The following is a 20,645-nucleotide window of genomic DNA, read 5'->3' on the forward strand; positions in this document are numbered from 1 at the left end:
AAATTCAAAGTAAATACGATTACAGCCCAGACCATGATGTCATGGCTTTGGAGGCTTCTGATAGGTTGACACACTGAGAGAGACTGGAGGCTGACTGACAGACAGACAGACAGACAGACAGACAGACAGACAGACAGACAGACAGACAGAGATCCAGGACACACCTCCACTATGTGAAAGATAAATCTACAAAATGTAAAGACAATATAAAGCAATGAGAAATATAAGAGTGGATCAGAAAATAAAAACTGAAGAGTAAAAGTCACAGTGCAGAGCAGGAAATAAGTGATTTTCATCAATAATAAACTCAGTGGTGAACAGAGGTCTTCAGCACTGGTTTTCATGTTTCAGCAGACCTGCAGTTCTCTGGGAGTCTGTTCCACATGTAGAGATAAAAACTGAATGCTGCTGGTCCAGGTTTAGTATGTTGGTCCTAAACTTCAGTGTCTTATAAACCAACAGCAGGACATTTAAATGAGTTCTGACAGACAGGAAGTCAGTGTGAAGACCTGAGAACTGGGCTGATATGATCCACTTTCTGAAGGTTAAGATTAAAGTGTTTCTGAAATCAAATCAAATCTGACGTCTAATGTCAATGAACAAAGCAGCTCAGTGCTGATGACAGAGGAACAGAGCTGCAGAGCATTTAAATGACTCTGTCATTTCCTCACCAAAACCTTTTAGCAGTGTCCTCTGATACACCTGCATTTCTCTTTACTACCGTACATCTGCAGCAACAGCCTTTACAAGCAGCAGCCACAGCTCGGTGGGTTTATCCAGTCCTGGGTTTTACCTGTCAGGCTGCACTCAGCCTCTGATTGGTGGAGGTTGTTACGGCTCCATCCAACCAGAAACAACCTGAAACATGACTGACAGCTTCACTGAGCGTTTTTAGTTAACAAATAAATCTCCATCTGAATTTACACTGAATTATTATTCTGCTATAAAACAGCAGAACTGAAGAGCAGTCAGAGTGAAGGCACATTTCTCATAAAGTGATTTAACATGCAGTTAATTAATGATTCATTAAATCCTGACACTTGATGAACTACAACAGTCTGAGTTCAACTGAGTTCAAGTCCTTTCAGAGGGATCTGGTCTCTGTGTGAAGCTCAGTCAAACAGAGAATCAGCTGATTTCTGTGACTCAACATCCAGACACACTGATGCTGCTCTGTCAGATCCAGAGGAACACACAGGGATGATGGTGGACTGGACTCTGTCTGACAGTGGAGCTGTTCTCAGATCAGTTCAGACTGCTTCTTCTGATTCCTCTGTCAGTCACTGCTGGATGAAGCTCTCCTCTCCACTCTACCTCCCAGTAACATGGTCCAGTCAGAGCCTCTCTACACACAAGCTGCTGCTGCTGCTGCTTCAACATCTGGATCATCAGGACTCAGCTCATCACCACCACCACCACCTGCAGAGAGAGACAGAGCAGAGAGGAGGTGGATCAGTGTTTACAGAGACTCTTCATCAGCACATCCAGTATAAAGAGCAGCAGGGACTTCAGTCCTGTTCAGTCCTGTTCAGAGCAGCTGTGGAGCAGCTGTGGAGCAGAGCCAGCTTCCTCTCAGCTCTCAGGTTAACAGATTGGAGTGAACACACTGAGACCTGCACAGACTTTTAGCATCAAGTCTGTTTCCTCTGCACATTTCACTCAGTCCACAGAGGAAACAAAGTGCTGAGTCATCAACACTTTAGTGATGGATTCACTGTTGTTACAGCTCAACTCCTCTGTCACATTTCACAGTCACTGTGTGTGTGTGTGTGGCTCGTGGACGTCTGATCTGCAGGCTTCAGTCACACTGATCTCAGAGCTGTGACAAACATCAAACTCCTCAGTTGTTCAGTGTTGAAATGAGACAACAAACAGTGTCAGATCAGATCTGCTGCTTCCACAGTTTGATGAATGAGGACCACTGTCTCTGTACATGCTGTGAGGCTGTCAGCTGGAATCCAGCTTTATTTCCTCAACACAACAACAACAGTCGTCTTCACATCAACTCAAACACATCATCATGACCAGCTTCTGGCTGATCTGATTGGCTGACTGTTCTCTGTCTCTCTGTCTTTCTGTCCAATCCTGAAGCCTGTCACCATTCTCCTCTCACAGCTTCACTGAGGAAAGCAGCCACTGAGAAGGTCCCAGCTTTACAGGAAACACTGGATCTCTGCTCTGATACTAACTGTGTTTAGGACAATACTGATGGAAGCAGCATGGACTGACTCCAGATACTGACCCCACAGTCTCCAGTCTGTAGTCTGGGTCCTTCACAAGATCATGGAGAGGCTTCACTGCTGAATCCTGCAGGTTGTTCCAGCTCAGGTCCAGGTCTCTCAGATGGGAGGGGTTGGACTTCAGAGCTGAGACCAGAGAAGAACAGCTGATCTCTGACAAACTGCAGTTCCTCAACCTGAATAAAGAATAAAATATAGAGATTAAATCATTGATCAATCTGATCTGTCCTGATCAATAATAACATCATCAGTAATAAGAAGTGAACAGACACTGTTGATGACAACTGAGTGAAATGAACTGAACCTGAAAGTTCCTGTAAAGCAGTGATAGTCATGTGATCTGAGTCACTCCACAGAGAAATGTGCTTTTAACCACCCAGCTAAATGTGAATGGTTAAAAAGATCAGCTAATGTAGAAAATCCAGTTTCTAAATCTTGATAAATGAAGGAGCCTCTCTGCTCTGATGCTGGGGGCGTGTTCGCTGCCAGAGCTGAATCCACGCCCACTCAGTGCAGCACAGTGACAGTTAGCATCCTGTTAGCATCCTGCTAGCTCCCTATTCTGTACGTTTGAGCCACCGGAGCTTTTTGTTGATCAAACAGCCAGAAACAAGTCACTCTGTTTCTGCGGTCATATCACTGATGTTTATTAAAACCAAGTATAAAGACTGTCTTTGTCGTCACAGTGAAATGGTCAGTGCAGAGACCGTGGTGGTTTGGTTCCTCAGCTCTCCATCACTGTGGCAAAACCTTTACCAGTCGAGCAGGAGAAGCACTGATGCTAACGCAGCGCTGCTATTTATAACAGGTACAGTGTTGGGGGCGGGGTTATGCTGAGCGGTGGCTCTTCAGACCCCCCCCAAACAACCCTGAGAATGAAACTGATGGAAAACTGTGAAACAGTCTGACTCCACACTGCAGTGATACAGAGTTTACAGACGTGACACGTTCTCAGGAACTGTTCTCTAACACAAACCATGTGTTTACAGACAAATTTGCTCTATATGAACCTGAAGGAATAATTCTCAGTGTGAGATCAGAACAACTGACAATATGGAACAACCACTATTTAACATGTCATTCATTCTAAATCAATGGATTCAAGTTCTGTGAAGATAAATGAGCTTCAGTTGTGGATTAAAGACAGAAGATCTCCAACAGTAACAGACAGTGAACTGACCTCAGAGTCTCCAGTCTACAGTCTGGACTCTGCAGAAAACCACACAGATCCTTCACTCCTGAATCCTGCAGCTTGTTGTTACTCAGGTCCAGTTCTCTCAGATGGGAGGGGTTGGACTTCAGAGCTGAGACCAGAGAAGAACAGCTGATCTCTGACAACCAGCAGGACTTCAACCTGAATAAAGAATCAAAGATGGAGATCAAATCATTGATAATCAGATCTGTCCTGATCAATGGGAAAAAAATAAATTAATTAATTAAATTTAAAAAAAATAAAATAATAAATAAATAAATAATAATAACAACAACAATAATAATAATAATAATAATAATAATAATAATGAGTGGCAGTTAATGCAGTGAAACACATTTAACAAGTAAATTCAGCTCAGTTGTGTGACTTGTGTTAAAGGTCAAACACACACAGACACAGTTTGATCAAACAGACATTAGTCCTGATGATTCACTGAAATCAACTGAAACAGAAAACAACAAGAGTTTTTTCTTCATGTTCTTTGTCCAAATATCAGCTGTGAGGATCTTCTGTTTGTTGTTGTGACCAACGACCACTGGACATTTTCTACAGTGTATTTAGAAAACATGAGTCCTCTGACTGGGAGAAATACCAGTGTGTGAGTGGTGAAGGTTTGATTGAAGTGAACAGACATTATTGATGACAACTGACTGACATGAACTGAACCTGAAGGAATAATTCTCAGTGTGAGATCAGAACAACTGACAATATGGAACAACCACTATTTAACATGTCATTCATTCTAAATCAATGGATTCAAGTTCTGTGAAGATAAATGAGCTTCAGTTGTGGATTAAAGACAGAAGATCTCCAACAGTAACAGACAGTGAACTGACCTCAGAGTCTCCAGTCTACAGTCTGGACTCTGCAGAAAACCACACAGATCCTTCACTGCTGAATCATACAGGCTGTTTCCCCTCAGGTCCAGGTCTCTCAGATGGGAGGGGTTGGACTTCAGAGCTGAGACCAGAGAAGAACAGCTGATCTCTGACAAACTGCAGTTCATCAACCTGAATCAAGAATCAAAGATGGAGATCAAATCATTGATCAATCAGATCTGTCCTGATCAATAATAACATCATCAGTAATAAGAAGTGAACAGACACTGTTGATGACAACTGAGTGAAATGAACTGAACCTGAAAGTTCCTGTAAAGCAGTGATAGTCATGTGATCTGAGTCACTCCACAGAGAAATGTGCTTTTAACCACCCAGCTAAATGTGAATGGTTAAAAAGATCAGCTAATGTAGAAAATCCAGTTTCTAAATCTTGATAAATGAAGGAGCCTCTCTGCTCTGATGCTGGGGGCGTGTTCGCTGCCAGAGCTGAATCCACGCCCACTCAGTGCAGCACAGTGACAGTTAGCATCCTGTTAGCATCCTGCTAGCTCCCTATTCTGTACGTTTGAGCCACCGGAGCTTTTTGTTGATCAAACAGCCAGAAACAAGTCACTCTGTTTCTGCGGTCATATCACTGATGTTTATTAAAACCAAGTATAAAGACTGTCTTTGTCGTCACAGTGAAATGGTCAGTGCAGAGACCGTGGTGGTTTGGTTCCTCAGCTCTCCATCACTGTGCCAAAACCTTTACCAGTCGAGCAGGAGAAGCACTGATGCTAACGCAGCGCTGCTATTTATAACAGGTACAGTGTTGGGGGCGGGGTTATGGCGAGCGGTGGCTCTTCAGACCCCCCCCAAACAACCCTGAGAATGAAACTGATGGAAAACTGTGAAACAGTCTGACTCCACACTGCAGTGATACAGAGTTTACAGACGTGACACGTTCTCAGGAACTGTTCTCTAACACAAACCATGTGTTTACAGACAAATTTGCTCTATATGAACCTGAAGGAATAATTCTCAGTGTGAGATCAGAACAACTGACAATATGGAACAACCACTATTTAACATGTCATTCATTCTAAATCAATGGATTCATGTTCTGTGAAGATAAATGAGCTTCAGTTGTGGATTAAAGACAGAAGATCTCCAACAGTAACAGACAGTGAACTGACCTCAGAGTCTCCAGTCTACAGTCTGGACTCTGCAGAAAACCACACAGATACTTCACTCCTGAATCCTGCAGCTTGTTGTTACTCAGGTCCAGTTCTCTCAGATGGGAGGGGTTGGACTTCAGAGCTGAGACCAGAGAAGAACAGCTGATCTCTGACAACCAGCAGGACTCCAACCTGAATAAAGAATCAAAGATGGAGATCAAATCATTGATGATCAGATATAAACTAAACTGAATACAAACTATTTTAAATTACAGATGGATTTAATAGAATACTTTGGAAAATGCTCAGCTGAAATGTCAACATGATTCCTGCTGAACAATAAACAACAACAACAACAATAATAATAATAATAATAATAATAATAATAATAATAATGATGAGTTGCAGTTAATGCAGTGAAACACATTTAACAAGTAAATTCAGCTCAGTTGTGTGACTTGTGTTAAAGGTCAAACACACACAGACACAGTTTGATCAAACAGACATTAGTCCTGATGATTCACTGAAATCAACTGAAACAGAAAACAACAAGAGTTTTTTCTTCATGTTCTTTGTCCAAATATCAGCTGTGAGGATCTTCTGTTTGTTGTTGTGACCAACGACCACTGGACATTTTCTACAGTGTATTTAGAAAACATGAGTCCTCTGACTGGGAGAAATACCAGTGTGTGAGTGGTGAAGGTTTGATTGAAGTGAACAGACATTATTGATGACAACTGACTGACATGAACTGAACCTGAAGGAATAATTCTCAGTGTGAGATCAGAACAACTGACAATATGGAACAACCACTATTTAACATGTCATTCATTCTAAATCAATGGATTCAAGTTCTGTGAAGATAAATGAGCTTCAGTTGTGGATTAAAGACCGAAGATCTCCAACAGTAACAGACAGTGAACTGACCTCAGAGTCTCCAGTCTACAGTCTGGACTCTGCAGAAAACCACACAGATCCTTCACTCCTGAATCCTGCAGGCTGTTTCCCCTCAGGTCCAGGTCTCTCAGATGGGAGGGGTTGGACTTCAGAGCTGAGCCCAGAGAAGAACAGCTGATCTCTGACAAACTGCAGGACTTCAACCTGAATAAAGAATCAAAGATGGAGATCAAATCATTGATAATCAGATCTGTCCTGATCAATGAAAAACAATAACAACAACAACAACAATAATGATAATAATAATAATAATAATGAGTTGCAGTTAATGCAGTGAAACACATTTAACAAGTAAATTCAGCTCAGTTGTGTGACTTGTGTTAAAGGTCAAACACACACAGACACAGTTTGATCAAACAGACATTAGTCCTGATGATTCACTGAAATCAACTGAAACAGAAAACAACAAGAGTTTTTTCTTCATGTTCTTTGTCCAAATATCAGCTGTGAGGATCTTCTGTTTGTTGTTGTGACCAACGACCACTGGACATTTTCTACAGTGTATTTAGAAAACATGAGTCCTCTGACTGGGAGAAATACCAGTGTGTGAGTGGTGAAGGTTTGATTGAAGTGAACAGACATTATTGATGACAACTGACTGACATGAACTGAACCTGAAGGAATAATTCTCAGTGTGAGATCAGAACAACTGACAATATGGAACAACCACTATTTAACATGTCATTCATTCTAAATCAATGGATTCAAGTTCTGTGAAGATAAATGAGCTTCAGTTGTGGATTAAAGACAGAAGATCTCCAACAGTAACAGACAGTGAACTGACCTCAGAGTCTCCAGTCTACAGTCTGGACTCTGCAGAAAACCACACAGATCCTTCACTGCTGAATCATACAGGTTGTTGTTGTGACTCAGGTCCAGGTCTCTCAGATGGGAGGGGTTGGACTTCAGAGCTGAGACCAGAGAAGAACAGCTGATCACTGACAAACTGCAGTTCTTCAACCTGAATAAAGAATCAAAGATGTGAGTTTAGGAGACAAAGTTCCTGCTTGAATCCATTCAGTGTTTCATCATCTGTTCAGAGCTGAAGAAGGTTTAGAATGAACAAGTTTAGAAACTGGAAACTCCAAACACCTGAACCAACAGGATGCAGCTTAAAAACAGTCAGAGACACAAAGAGAAAAACAGCTCTCATTAATATTAATGACAACATGCTGCTGCTTCAATAAAGACGTAGTGACTTCAGCTCTTAAACTCTGCAGCTCCACCACAGGCTCCATCTACAAACTCAGGCTGTGCAGACACATTTATCTGAGATTCAACTAAAGATCCTCGAGTTTTCAAAGAGAACAAACATGTCAGACTGAACTGTGGAGAAAAGTCGACCAATGATTCAAAGTAAATCTCCAACATTGTCACTTCCTGCAGTGGAGACCACATTGAACAAACATGGTGAGTTTGGTCTGAATCTCTCAGTCAGTTTCTCTTCAGTCTCATCACTTGATGTCGTGTTGGAACAAGAAAATACTGAAGATACATTTGTTCATGTCAGAGTGGAAAACAGTCTGATGGGATTTAAACAGTGAAGGGTTTTTCTTCTTCTATTAAAGTTTGAAATCTGTAGCTCAGCATTTCTCTGCCACAGTCACTGGACTAAACCACAGAAGAAGAAAACTGACTTTACCTTTAAGATCCTCAGTGTGGATCAGTATAATATGAGCCTGATGTCTGCAGGTTAGAGTCAACACAACTTTACCATCACATTCATCTCAGCACACAAAGAAAATATGGAGTCTGACCTCAGAGTCTCCAGTCTACAGTCTGGACTCTGCAGAAAACCACACAGATCCTTCACTGCTGAATCCTGCAGCTTGTTGTAGCTCAGGTCCAGGTCTCTCAGATGGGAGGGGTTGGACTTCAGAGCTGAGACCAGAGAAGAACAGCTGATCTCTGACAAACTGCAGGACTCCAACCTGAATAAAGAATAAAAGATGGAGATCAAATCATTGATAATCAGATCTGTCCTGATCAATAATAACAACATCAATAATAAGAAGTGAACAGACACTGTTGATGACAACTGAGTGAAATGAACTGAACCTGAAAGTTCCTGTAAAGCAGTGATAGTCATGTGATCTGAGTCACTCCACAGAGAAATGTGCTTTTAACCACCCAGCTAAATGTGAATGGTTAAAAAGATCAGCTAATGTAGAAAATCCAGTTTCTAAATCTTGATAAATGAAGGAGCCTCTCTGCTCTGATGCTGGGGGCGTGTTCGCTGCCAGAGCTGAATCCACGCCCACTCAGTGCAGCACAGTGACAGTTAGCATCCTGTTAGCATCCTGCTAGCTCCCTATTCTGTACGTTTGAGCCACCGGAGCTTTTTGTTGATCAAACAGCCAGAAACAAGTCACTCTGTTTCTGCGGTCATATCACTGATGTTTATTAAAACCAAGTATAAAGACTGTCTTTGTCGTCACAGTGAAATGGTCAGTGCAGAGACCGTGGTGGTTTGGTTCCTCAGCTCTCCATCACTGTGGCAAAACCTTTACCAGTCGAGCAGGAGAAGCACTGATGCTAACGCAGCGCTGCTATTTATAACAGGTACAGTGTTGGGGGCGGGGTTATGGCGAGCGGTGGCTCTTCAGACCCCCCCCAAACAACCCTGAGAATGAAACTGATGGAAAACTGTGAAACAGTCTGACTCCACACTGCAGTGATACAGAGTTTACAGACGTGACACGTTCTCAGGAACTGTTCTCTAACACAAACCATGTGTTTACAGACAAATTTGCTCTATATGAACCTGAAGGAATAATTCTCAGTGTGAGATCAGAACAACTGACAATATGGAACAACCACTATTTAACATGTCATTCATTCTAAATCAATGGATTCATGTTCTGTGAAGATAAATGAGCTTCAGTTGTGGATTAAAGACAGAAGATCTCCAACAGTAACAGACAGTGAACTGACCTCAGAGTCTCCAGTCTACAGTCTGGACTCTGCAGAAAACCACACAGATCCTTCACTGCTGAATCCTGCAGGTTAATGTTCCAGCTCAGGTCCAGTTCTCTCAGATGGGAGGGGTTGGACTTCAGAGCTGAGACCAGAGAAGAACAGCTGATCTCTGACAACCTGCAGGACTCCAACCTGAATAAAGAATCAAAGATGGAGATCAAATCATTGATAATCAGATCTGTCCTGATCAATGGGAAAAAAATAAATTAATTAATTAAATTTAAAAAAAATAAAATAATAAATAAATAAATAAATAAATAATAATAACAACAACAATAATAATAATAATAATAATAATGAGTTGCAGTTAATGCAGTGAAACACATTTAACAAGTAAATTCAGCTCAGTTGTGTGACTTGTGTTAAAGGTCAAACACACACAGACACAGTTTGATCAAACAGACATTAGTCCTGATGATTCACTGAAATCAACTGAAACAGAAAACAACAAGAGTTTTTTCTTCATGTTCTTTGTCCAAATATCAGCTGTGAGGATCTTCTGTTTGTTGTTGTGACCAACGACCACTGGACATTTTCTACAGTGTATTTAGAAAACATGAGTCCTCTGACTGGGAGAAATACCAGTGTGTGAGTGGTGAAGGTTTGATTGAAGTGAACAGACATTATTGATGACAACTGACTGACATGAACTGAACCTGAAGGAATAATTCTCAGTGTGAGATCAGAACAACTGACAATATGGAACAACCACTATTTAACATGTCATTCATTCTAAATCAATGGATTCAAGTTCTGTGAAGATAAATGAGCTTCAGTTGTGGATTAAAGACCGAAGATCTCCAACAGTAACAGACAGTGAACTGACCTCAGAGTCTCCAGTCTACAGTCTGGACTCTGCAGAAAACCACACAGATCCTTCACTCCTGAATCCTGCAGGCTGTTTCCCCTCAGGTCCAGGTCTCTCAGATGGGAGGGGTTGGACTTCAGAGCTGAGACCAGAGAAGAACAGCTGATCTTTGACAAACTGCAGGACTCCAACCTGAATAAAAAATAAAAGATGGAGATTAAATCACTGATAATCAATCAGATCTGTCCTGATCAATGATGTTCTGTCTAGAGATCGACCGATATGGTTTTTTCAGGCCCAATAACCAATATTTGGAGCTGATATTCATTTGCAGTAAAAGTGAAAATATTGGCGTCAAAATTTTGAATAATACAAACTCCAACACTTAACTTTGTTTAAATGTTTTTAAGCATATGTTTATTAAACAGCTTTTCAGATTTGCAACATGTTAAAGGTTTTTTTATCTTAGACAATAGACATTGTTTTAAAATTCTAACAGAAAGTGCAGGGAGCTCCCAGGCTCAGCAGCATGTCTTATAAAGTTAACTGAAATTTTAAATAAATAATTAAACAGCTTCCTGAAGTTTTATAAAGGAAATAAGAAGAAATGTGAGTCTCAAATCAATTAGTAGTCCCAGTTGAGCAGCACCAGATTGTGGCGCAAAAAGCAGAGTTGTTCAGTGTGTGTGAGCACTGTGCATGCACAGCTTTCACTGCTGATTGGCTGTTGCCGTGGCTCTGTGTGTAACCAATCAGATGGTGCTGTGGGCGGGACAATGCTGGAGACAGAGTAGTGACAGCAAACAGAGAGGCGCGGCTGCATCAGAGCCAAAATAACCGCGTTTTAAATTGATCTCTTATCGGCCGGCGGATTAAAAAAACGGCCGATGCCGTAACAGACAGTGAACTGACCTCAGAGTCTCCAGTCTACAGTCTGGACTCTGCAGAAAACCACACAGATCCTTCACTGCTGAATCCTGCAGCCTCTTGTTGTTACTCAGATCCAGGTCTCTCAGATGGGAGGGGTTGGACTTCAGAGCTGAGACCAGAGAAGAACAGCTGATCTCTGACAAACTGCAGGACTTCAACCTGAATAAAGAATCAAAGATGGAGATCAAATCATTGATAATCAATCAGATCTGTCCTGATCAATGATGTTCAGTCTAAAATGAGTAGAGTGACTTTGTCCTTCTGTTATTGTGGATCATCATAATGTCAGCCTTCTACAGACATCATCCAAATATCAGCTCAACATTCAGACACCTGTTCATGTCAACACTGATTCAGAACCTGCTGCTGACCTCGGTCAGTCTCTAACTACAGGATCAATATCACATCAGACACGTTGGACTAAAACTCTGTTTATCTTATTTATCTCATGACCTTCTTCTTCCTGTGTTTTGTATCTGAGCAGCTTTGTGTAATTAAATCGTGTTAAAGGACAGTTTCAGTTTTAGCTTTAAACAACAGTCAGATGTCAGATGGAGATGACAGAGTTGTTGGTGGCAGTAATCCTTCCTGCTGCTGCAGTCAGGTTATAAAGCTTCACACTGATTACTGACATCAATCACTCTTTAATGTCTATATGGGCACATGAGGATTGCACTGTTATTATATTATTATTATATATATTTTTAAACTAAACTTGTTTCACTGTTCACATTTGCTCCAACATATGATCAGCCTGTCAGTTTTCTCTAAAACATTCTGAATTACACTGAACTGTATGAAAGAAGAAATTAAGTTTGATTGATTGACTGAAAGTCAGAAATAAAGTCTTTCATTCAAGTGTGCAGCTGTTCTGTGCTGAAAATTCCTGGAAACACTGAACTGTGTGTTCAGTCAAATCCTGATCATTTATCAAACTTTCAAACTTCAGTCAATGATCTGAATTCAGTTTCTAAAAAAACTCCAACAGCTTCAGTCAGTGAACTGACCTCAGAGTCTCCAGTCTACAGTTTGGACTCTCCAGTCCAGCAGAAACCAGCTTCACTCCTGAGTCCTTCAGGTTGTTGTCACTCAGGTCCAGTTCTCTCAGATGGGAGGGGTTGGACTTCAGAGCTGAGGCCACGACTTCACAGTCAGTCTCTGAGAGTCCACAACCACCAAGTCTGTCAGGACACATGTTATAGAACATGTTATTATCAAAGAGGACTTTATATTGACTTGAAGCATTTGATGAGTTGGACTCGTCCTGTTTTCATCTCATTTGCATGTGTTTTGCTCACAATGCACAATTCCACACAAAAAGTGATTCGAGGTCACAGTACAACTCTGTTTGCACATCTCATGACTGAAAAGAAGCAGGAAGAAGAAAAATCTTATTATACTCACCTTTGAACAAAACCAACCTTTGACTGAAAAACTAAAACTGTTTGTAACTCAACAAGATGTTTGATGAACATCTGCTACAAAAACACAACAAGACAAACACAATGAGGTTCTGATCCTTTGGGACTTGAACCATCAATAAATCCATGGTTTAAAGTCATTTAACTGATAAAATGCTGTTGTGATCAAACATCAACCAGAACCAGTTTATTAGTCTGATCAGGTTTACAGGTCGTCTCCATCACTCTCAGGAAGATCAATACAAAACTGTTCACTGTAAAAATGATTAGAAATAAATAAAGAACTGTTCATTATAAACACAACCAACCAAGAATCAGTATTTAACTCTCACACAATATGAAACTGATGCTTTAATTAAATAAGTGGAAATCTATTTTAATAATAATGATCTGAGTTTTATACAGTATATGTTATATTTCATTACTAATCTACATCATGATAATAACATTAATCAGCTGTGGACTCACCGAGCCTTCCTGCAGTTCCTCACAGCTGGGATCAGTCTCCGTCGTCCCTCCTCTGATGTCTTGTACGTCTTTGGGTCAAACTCATCCAGAACCTCCTCTGACATCTGCAGCATGTAGGCCAGAGCTGAGCACTGGATCACAGAGAGTCTCTTCTTTGATCTGTTCTCTGACTTCAGGAACTCTTGGATCTCCTGATGAACTGAGTGGTCGTTCATCTCCATCAGACAGTGGAAGATGTTGATGCTTCTGTCAGGAGAGATTTTATCTCTGTTCATCTCCTTCAGGTTGTTGATGGCTCTCTGGATGATTTCTGGACTGTTCTCTGTCTGACCCAGCAGACCTCCTAAGACTCTCTGGTTGGACTCCAGAGAGAGGCCATGAAGGAAGCGAACAAACAGGTCCAGGTGGCCATTTTTACTTCTCAGAGATTTTTTGACTGCTTCATTCAGGAAGTCATTCAGGGTTGAATCAACATATTTATTTCCCAGGAAGTTCTTCAGTACCTGTGTCTTCCTGTTGGTGAAACAGTGGAACATGTAGACTGCAGCCAGAAACTCCTGAACGCTCAGATGAACAAAGCAGTAGACTGTTTTCTGGAAGATCACACTCTCTCTTTTGAAGATCTCTGTACAAACTCCTGAGTACACCAAGGCCTCTGTCACATCAAGACCACACTGCTCCAGGTCTTCTTGGTAGAACATGATGTTTCCTTTCTCCAGATGTTCAAACGCCAGCCTCCCCAGCTTCAGAAGAACTTCCCTGTCAGCCTCCGTCAGCTCCTGTGGACTCGTCTCATGTCCCTCATGGTACTTGTTCTTCTTCCTCTTTGTCTGAACCAGCAGGAAGTGTGAGTACAGGTCAGTCATGGTCTTGGGCAGCTCTCCTCTCTGCTCTGTAGTCAACATGTGCTCCAGAACTGTAGCAGCGATCCAGCAGAAGACTGGGATTTGACACATGATGTGGAGGCTCCTGCAGGTCTTGATGTGTGAGATGGTTCTGTTGGACAGCTCTTCATCACTGGATCTCTTCCTGAAGTACTCCTCCTTCTGTGGGTCAGTGAAGCCTCGTACTTCTGTTACCCTGTCAACACATGAAGGAGGGATCTGATTGGCCGCTGCAGGTCTGGAAGTTATCCAGACCAGAGCCGAGGGAAGCAGATTCCCCTGGATGAGGTTTGTCAGCAGCTCGTTGACTGATGACTTCTGTGTGACGTCAGACACAACCTTCCTGTTGTTGAAATCCAGTGAAAGTCTGCTTTCATCCAGGCCGTCAAAGATGAACAGAACTTTACAGACAGCCAGCTTCTCTGCTGTGACCTTCTGTAATGTTGGATGGAAAACATGGAGCAGCGTGAGAAGACTGTACTGCTCATCTCTGATCAGGTTCAGCTCCCTGAACGAAAGCAGAACCAGCAGACTGACATCTTGGTTTTCCAAGCCCTCTGCCCAGTCCAGAGTGAACTTCTGCACTGAGAAGGTTTTTCCAACACCAGCGACGCCGTTGGTCAGAACCACTCTGATGGGTCTCTTTTGGTAAGGTAAGGCTGTAAAGATGTCCTGGCACCTGATTGGAGTGTCATGGAGGGTCTCCATCTTGATCTCCAGCTGCCTCACCTCATGTTGGGTATTAACCTCTTCACTCTGTCCCTCTGTGATGTAGAGCTCAGTGTAGATCCTGTTGAGGAGGGTTCTACTTCCTGTTCCATCAGTTCCTTCAGTCACACGTTCACATCTCCTCCTCAGACTGATCTTATGTTCATCTAAAACCTCCTGCAGACCACTATCTGCTGTCTGCAGTCCAGGTCCTGGTCTGGGTCTTTGTCCACACTGGGGACAGGAGGAGTCTCCTGATGGACCAGACTGGTCCCAGTATGAGGTGATGCACTGTCTGCAGAACCAGTGTCCACAGCTGGTAGAGACTGGATCCTTCAGGACGTCCTGACACAGATCACAGCAGGACAGCTGCTCCTCCACAGGAACATGACTCCTCTTCCTCTTTCTGTGGAATCAACACATTCATTATAACACGTTACATCAGTGGAGGAAACCCACAGCTAACAGGATGAATTCAGCTCTATGACTGACTGTGACTGACTGTGACAAAGACAAATCCTCAGTAAATATCCACCCAGAGCTCCTACTGCTAATGTTGAAGCACATGTCAACACTGAATCATCTTCAGGTCAACTTACTGTGGAAACTGTCTCCAATGACTCCAGGGTCCAGGTCCATTACTGAGGTCTGGAGGATTTTTTTCTTTAGACCAGTCACTCTTCATAGACAGACAGCTGGATCCTGGAGACTCTGCTCTGTGTCTGTGGAAACAACACATGTTACATATTAACACTTGTAAAGAGCAGATGTCAAATATAACAGGACACGTGATCATGATTTGATAATAACTGTAGTGATGTTCACGTCTCTATCTGCATCTTCTGAACATTAACAGACTGTTTAGTCTGTGACACCACAGGCATCAGCAAAGAAAAATTAAAGACCTAAACAAACGTGATAACTCAGAGACACTGTTGTTACCAACAAACATGGCCGACCAACTGAAATGCTCCAAAGTCAATGAAACAGCTGAACGAGAATCACCACCTCTCAGTGATGAACCTCCACCAACCAGTCCACATACAGTTCATTATTATGTGAATTCTTGAGCGGTGACCAAAAACACGTTTTGTGAGGTCACAGTGACCTTTGACCTTTAAAAATCCAGTCAGTTCCTCTTTGAGTCTGAATCTGAACTGAATGTTTGTGCAAAATATGAAAGAACCTTTCTCAACTCAGTCTTGAGTAGGGATGGGTAATATGGACCTCAAATTGTATCACTGTATTTCCTGGTATTTAATGCAATAAAAAAGTTGGCAGATAGCGCCTGTTAAAAAAAATGATATTTTGTTTGGGATCGTTGTCTGTACAATTTTACAGATCCTCACATGTAAGTGGTTTTCTTGCACATATAGTACATTGTCGAGCATCACACACAAATATGTCATCAACTAGAGTTTATTGATATTATCACAGGATGACTAATCCTTATCATAAGGATTTTTATTTTATTTTATTTTATTTTTTTTGGGGGCGGGGTGTTATATTGTAAACAATACAATAATAGAATTTTCGCATGTTAACATGATAGCAGCGTATATTCCCCCCTCTGCTAACGCCAACGACGCCTGTGATGTCCTCCACTCTGTGGTGAGCAGACTGCAGACACAGCACCCTCAGGCCCTCCTTCTAATTTCTGGTGATTTCAATCAAGCCTCTCTGTCCACCACTCTGCCCACTTTCACCCAGTATGTGACATGCCACACCAGAGACAATACAACCCTGGACCTATTTTATGCCAACACCAAGGAGGCATATAACTCATCACCCCTCCCTCCCCTGGGAAGATCAGGCCACAATCTGGTTCATCTCCTGCCTGTGTACAGGACCCTTGTACACAGGCAACCAGCTGTCTCCCGCACAGTGAAAAGATGGTCCACCGAGACTGAAGAAGCTCTGAAGGACTGTTTTGAGACAACTGTGTGGACAGAGCTCAGTGACTCTCATGGGGAGGACATCGACAGCCTAACAGACTGCATAACAGATTATATTAACTTCTGTGTGGAGAACGCCGTACCCACCAGGACTGTACAGTGTTTCTCAAACAACAAACCCTGGATTGACCCTGACATGAAGGCTCTACTCAAGGAGAAAAAGAGGGTCTTTAGGTCATGAGATAAGGAGGAGCTGAAGGCTGTGCAGAAGGAGCTGAGGAGGAAGATCAGGGAGGGGAAGAACAGCTACAGGAGGAAGATGGAGGAGCAGCTGTAGCAGAATGACATCAGTGGAGTCTGGAGAGGCCTGAAAACCATCTCTGGGCACAGGGAACCAGACCACCAGACTGTGGGGACTCAGGAGTGGGTGAATGACCTGAATCTGTTTTTCAATAGATTTGATCAGTCACCTGCCCCTCCCCCTGCTCAGTCATCCCTGCTGCAACCCCCAGGTCTGCTCCCCCAGTACACTGCCCCACCCCCCTGCCTACAGTGTTCAGCTCACAGCTACCCCCCACTGCTCCTCCTGCCAAACACCCCCCCCCCCCCAATTCTGTGAATATTCTCATTCATCCAGGTCATAGTTATCCAAGGAAAGGTTTAATCGAAAGCAACTGGACTTAGTTATAGTCTAGAAGACGTTTCACCTCTCATCCAAGAGGCTTCATCAGTTCGTGTTCGCATCTGACCAGGCTGGGACTGGTCCAACTGATTTTTGGTGTGGAGACCCAGGTATTTAACCTCTGTGGGGGGCTTTCACCAGACCGATGATGTCATGGATCTTCATGTTCTATGTGTCAGCGACAGTCGTTAGGTTGACAGTCGTTGGTAGAAACCAATAGTTTCAACTTCGTTAGTGCCCCATTGTGTTATAACGACAGTCGTTGGAGTCACATGAGGCGAGTCACATGTGAAAGGTTGTTTTTCCTAGAGGCCAAATTGTTAAGTCTCCTGGGAAGGGATGAAAGGGCGGCATTGTATATTGGAGAATAGGTGGTGTCTTAGACCTCCTCCTCTGTTTAGAGATGGCTTCTCTACTTTAACATAGATGGCTTCTTTTACTCCTCTTTCAAACCATCTGTCCTCTCTGTCCAGGATGTGGACCTTGTTGTCCTCAAAGGAATGGGTTTTCTCCTTTAAATGTAGATGGACCGCAGAGTCCAGACCTGAAGAGTTCGCTCTCCTGTGTTGGGCCATGCGTTTGTGTAATGGTTGCTTTGTTTCGCCAATGTAGAGGTCATTGCATTCCTCATTACATTGGACTGCATACACCAGATTGCTCTTGTGGGTGTGTGGTGTTCTGTCCTTTGGATGTACCAGTCTCTGTCTGAGTGTGTTGCTGGGTTTGAAATACACAGGGATACTGGGTTTATTGAAAATCCTCCTGAGTTTTTCAGATACCCCGGACACATATGGGATAACTATGTTGTTTCTCTTGTTTTGTTTTTCTTTCACTACCACTTCGTTGGTTCTCTTTTTGGAACCAGCTGTAGTTTTCAAATAGGTCCAACTGGGGTAACCACAAGTATTGAGTGCCTCTCTCAGGTGCTTGTGTTCTTCCCCTTGGGCCTGTGAGCTCATGGGTACATTATCAGCTCTGTGTTGCAGGGTTCTGATAACCCAGATCTTGTGTTCCAGAGGGTGGTGTGAGTCGAAAAGGAGATATTGGTCTGGGTGTGTGGGTTTTCTGTATACCCCAATGTGGAGGCTTCGGTCCTTTTCTATATGGACTTGACAATCCAAGAAAGGCAAACTATTATTCTTGGCATCTTCCCTGGTGAACTTGATGTTACTGTCCACAGAGTTGATGTGTTTGGAAAAGGCTTGCACCTCTTTGGTTTTGATTTTAACCCAAGTGTCATCCACATACCTGAACCACTGGCTTGGTGTTGTTCCCTCAAAGGAGTTTAAAGCCTTTCCTTCTACCTCCTCCATGTATAGGTTTGCAACAATGGGGGATACTGGTGAACCCAGTTTCTACCAACGACTGTCAACCTAATGACTGTCGTTGACATAGAACACAAAGATCCATGACATCATCGGTCTGGTGAAAGCCCCCACAGAGGTTAAATACCTGGGTCTCCACACCAAAAAATCAGTTGGACCAGTCCCAGCCTGGTCAGCTGAACTGATGAAGCCTCTTGGATGAGAGGTGAAACGTCTTCTAGACTATAACTAAGTCCAGTTGCTTTCGATTAAACCTTTCCTTGGACCCCCCCCCCCCACACACACACACCTTCCAACACACAGCCCCCCTGCTCCAACCTGTCCCTCACAACAACCCAGGTGAGAGATGAGCTCAGGCGGATCAAGGCAAGAAAGGCCACGGGTCCAGACGGTATCAGCTCCAGGCTCCTGAAGTCCTGCACAGACCAACTGTGTGGGATCGTGGAGCAGCAAGATCGAGATTGGGGAGAGTCCCACAGCTGTGGAAGACATCCTGTGTGGTACTGGTGCCGAAGACGCAGCACCCCAAGGACTTCAACAGCTACAGGCCGGTGGCGCTGACATCCCACCTGATGAAGACCATGGAGCGGCTGATTCTCGCCCATCTCCGGCATCGGGGTGGATGATGCAGTCATCTACCTTCTCCACAGAGCTCTCTCTCACCTGGATAAACCTGGGAGCACTGTGAAAATCGTGTTCTTTGATTTCTCCAGTGCTTTCAACACCATACAGCCCATGCTCCTGAGGGACAAGCTGGAACTCATGGGGGTGGACCAGCATCTCACACTCTGGATACTGGATTACCTCACCAACCGACCGCAGTATGTGAGGACATGAGACTGCACGTCTGACATGGTGGTCTGCAGCACGGGGGCACCACAGGGTACGGTCCTGGCTCCATTCCTCTTCACCCTCTACACTGCAGCCTTCCAATACAATTCACCTCACTGCCACCTGCAAAAGTTCTCTGACGACTCTGCAGTCGTAGGCCTCATCACAAATGAGGATGACAGGGAGTACAGAGAACTGATGCAGGACTTTGTGGACTGGTGCCTGCGGAACTGCCTCCAGATCAATGCAGGGAAGAACTGATGGTGGATTTCTGCAGGAGCAGACACCCCCCCCCCCAAACACCAGTGAACATCCAGGAAAGAGACATTCAGATGGTGACATAAGTACCTGGGTGTTCAGCTGAACAATAGACTGGACTGGACAGACAACACCACTGCACTTTATAAGAAGGCTCAGAGCAGACTCTACCTGCTGAGGAGACTCAGGTCCTTTGGAGTGCAGGGGGCACTCCTCAGGACTTTTTATGACACTGTTATGGCATCAGCCATCTTCTATGGAGTGGTCTGCTGGGGCAGCAGCATCTCAGCAGCAGACAGGAAGAGACTGGACAAGCTGATCAAGAAAGCCAGCTCTGTCCTGGGGTGCCCTCTTGAAACTGTGGAGGTGGTGGGAGAGAGGAGGATGATAGCAAAGCTATCATCTCTGATGGACAATGAGCTCCACCCCATGCAGGACAGTCTGACAGCACTGAGCAGCTCCTTCAGCGATAGGCTGCTTCACCCAAAGTGTGTGAAGGAGAGGTATCGCAGGTCCTTCCTTCCTGCTGCTGTCAGACTCTACAACCAGCACTGCTCCTAATACACCACATACCCACATGGACCATTTCTCACTAGGTTTCTGCACTTTAATTAATTCAAAACAGCTGCTATCAGTCACTCACTGTGTGAAATTCCATTTCAAAATGTGCAATATCTGTATTTAGTTCACTTTCTGTCTCTATATAAAAAGTCATATATAGCTCTTCTGTTAATATTTTTTATTACATTGTCATGTTTATACTTGTGTATATTTTTTATAGCCTTATCTTGTTTTTATGTCTTTCTATCTTTTTCAATCACTTATGCTGCTACAACAATGTAAATTTCCCCACAGTGGGACTAATAAAAGATTATCTTAATACGATATCACCCATCACTAACAGGCAGTCAAAGTCAGCTTACAAATAGAAACTGAGTCTTACTTTCTTTCTGAAGGTCCAGGTCCATCACTGAAGTCTGGAGGTTTAGGTTTGGACCAGTCACTCTTCATAGACAGACAGCTGGATCCTGGAGACTCAGCTCTGTCCTC

General features: G+C 43.3%; 1 protein-coding gene across 40 annotated transcripts in view; it reads right to left on the minus strand.

Moving 5' to 3' along the window:
* Positions 1–270: 270 nt before the first annotated feature.
* LOC108892635 (NACHT, LRR and PYD domains-containing protein 12) overlaps positions 271–20,645 on the minus strand; it is a 69,800-nt gene continuing 49,425 nt past the window's right edge. For 16 of the 40 annotated variants that reach the window (XM_051076733.1, XM_051076720.1, XM_051076710.1 and 13 more), the window contains 11 exons: positions 11,106–11,282; positions 10,212–10,385; positions 9,341–9,517; positions 8,164–8,337; positions 7,191–7,367; positions 6,377–6,550; positions 5,468–5,641; positions 4,290–4,463; positions 3,421–3,594; positions 2,243–2,416; positions 271–1,419 (listed from right to left, as the gene is read on the minus strand). In XM_051076733.1, coding sequence (XP_050932690.1) covers positions 1,404–1,419; positions 2,243–2,416; positions 3,421–3,594; positions 4,290–4,463; positions 5,468–5,641; positions 6,377–6,550; positions 7,191–7,367; positions 8,164–8,337; positions 9,341–9,517; positions 10,212–10,385; positions 11,106–11,282 — 1,765 coding nt within the window. In that variant the 3' untranslated portion in view covers positions 271–1,403. The remainder of the gene's footprint in view (positions 1,420–2,242; positions 2,417–3,420; positions 3,595–4,289; positions 4,464–5,467; positions 5,642–6,376; positions 6,551–7,190; positions 7,368–8,163; positions 8,338–9,340; positions 9,518–10,211; positions 10,386–11,105; positions 11,283–20,645) is intronic. The other 24 variants (XM_051076731.1, XM_051076721.1, XM_051076739.1 and 21 more) reach the window with 22 other exon arrangements.

The sequence above is a fragment of the Lates calcarifer genome, linkage group LG16_LG22, assembly GCF_001640805.2.
Source record: "Lates calcarifer isolate ASB-BC8 linkage group LG16_LG22, TLL_Latcal_v3, whole genome shotgun sequence".
Taxonomy (NCBI): domain Eukaryota; kingdom Metazoa; phylum Chordata; class Actinopteri; family Centropomidae; genus Lates; species Lates calcarifer.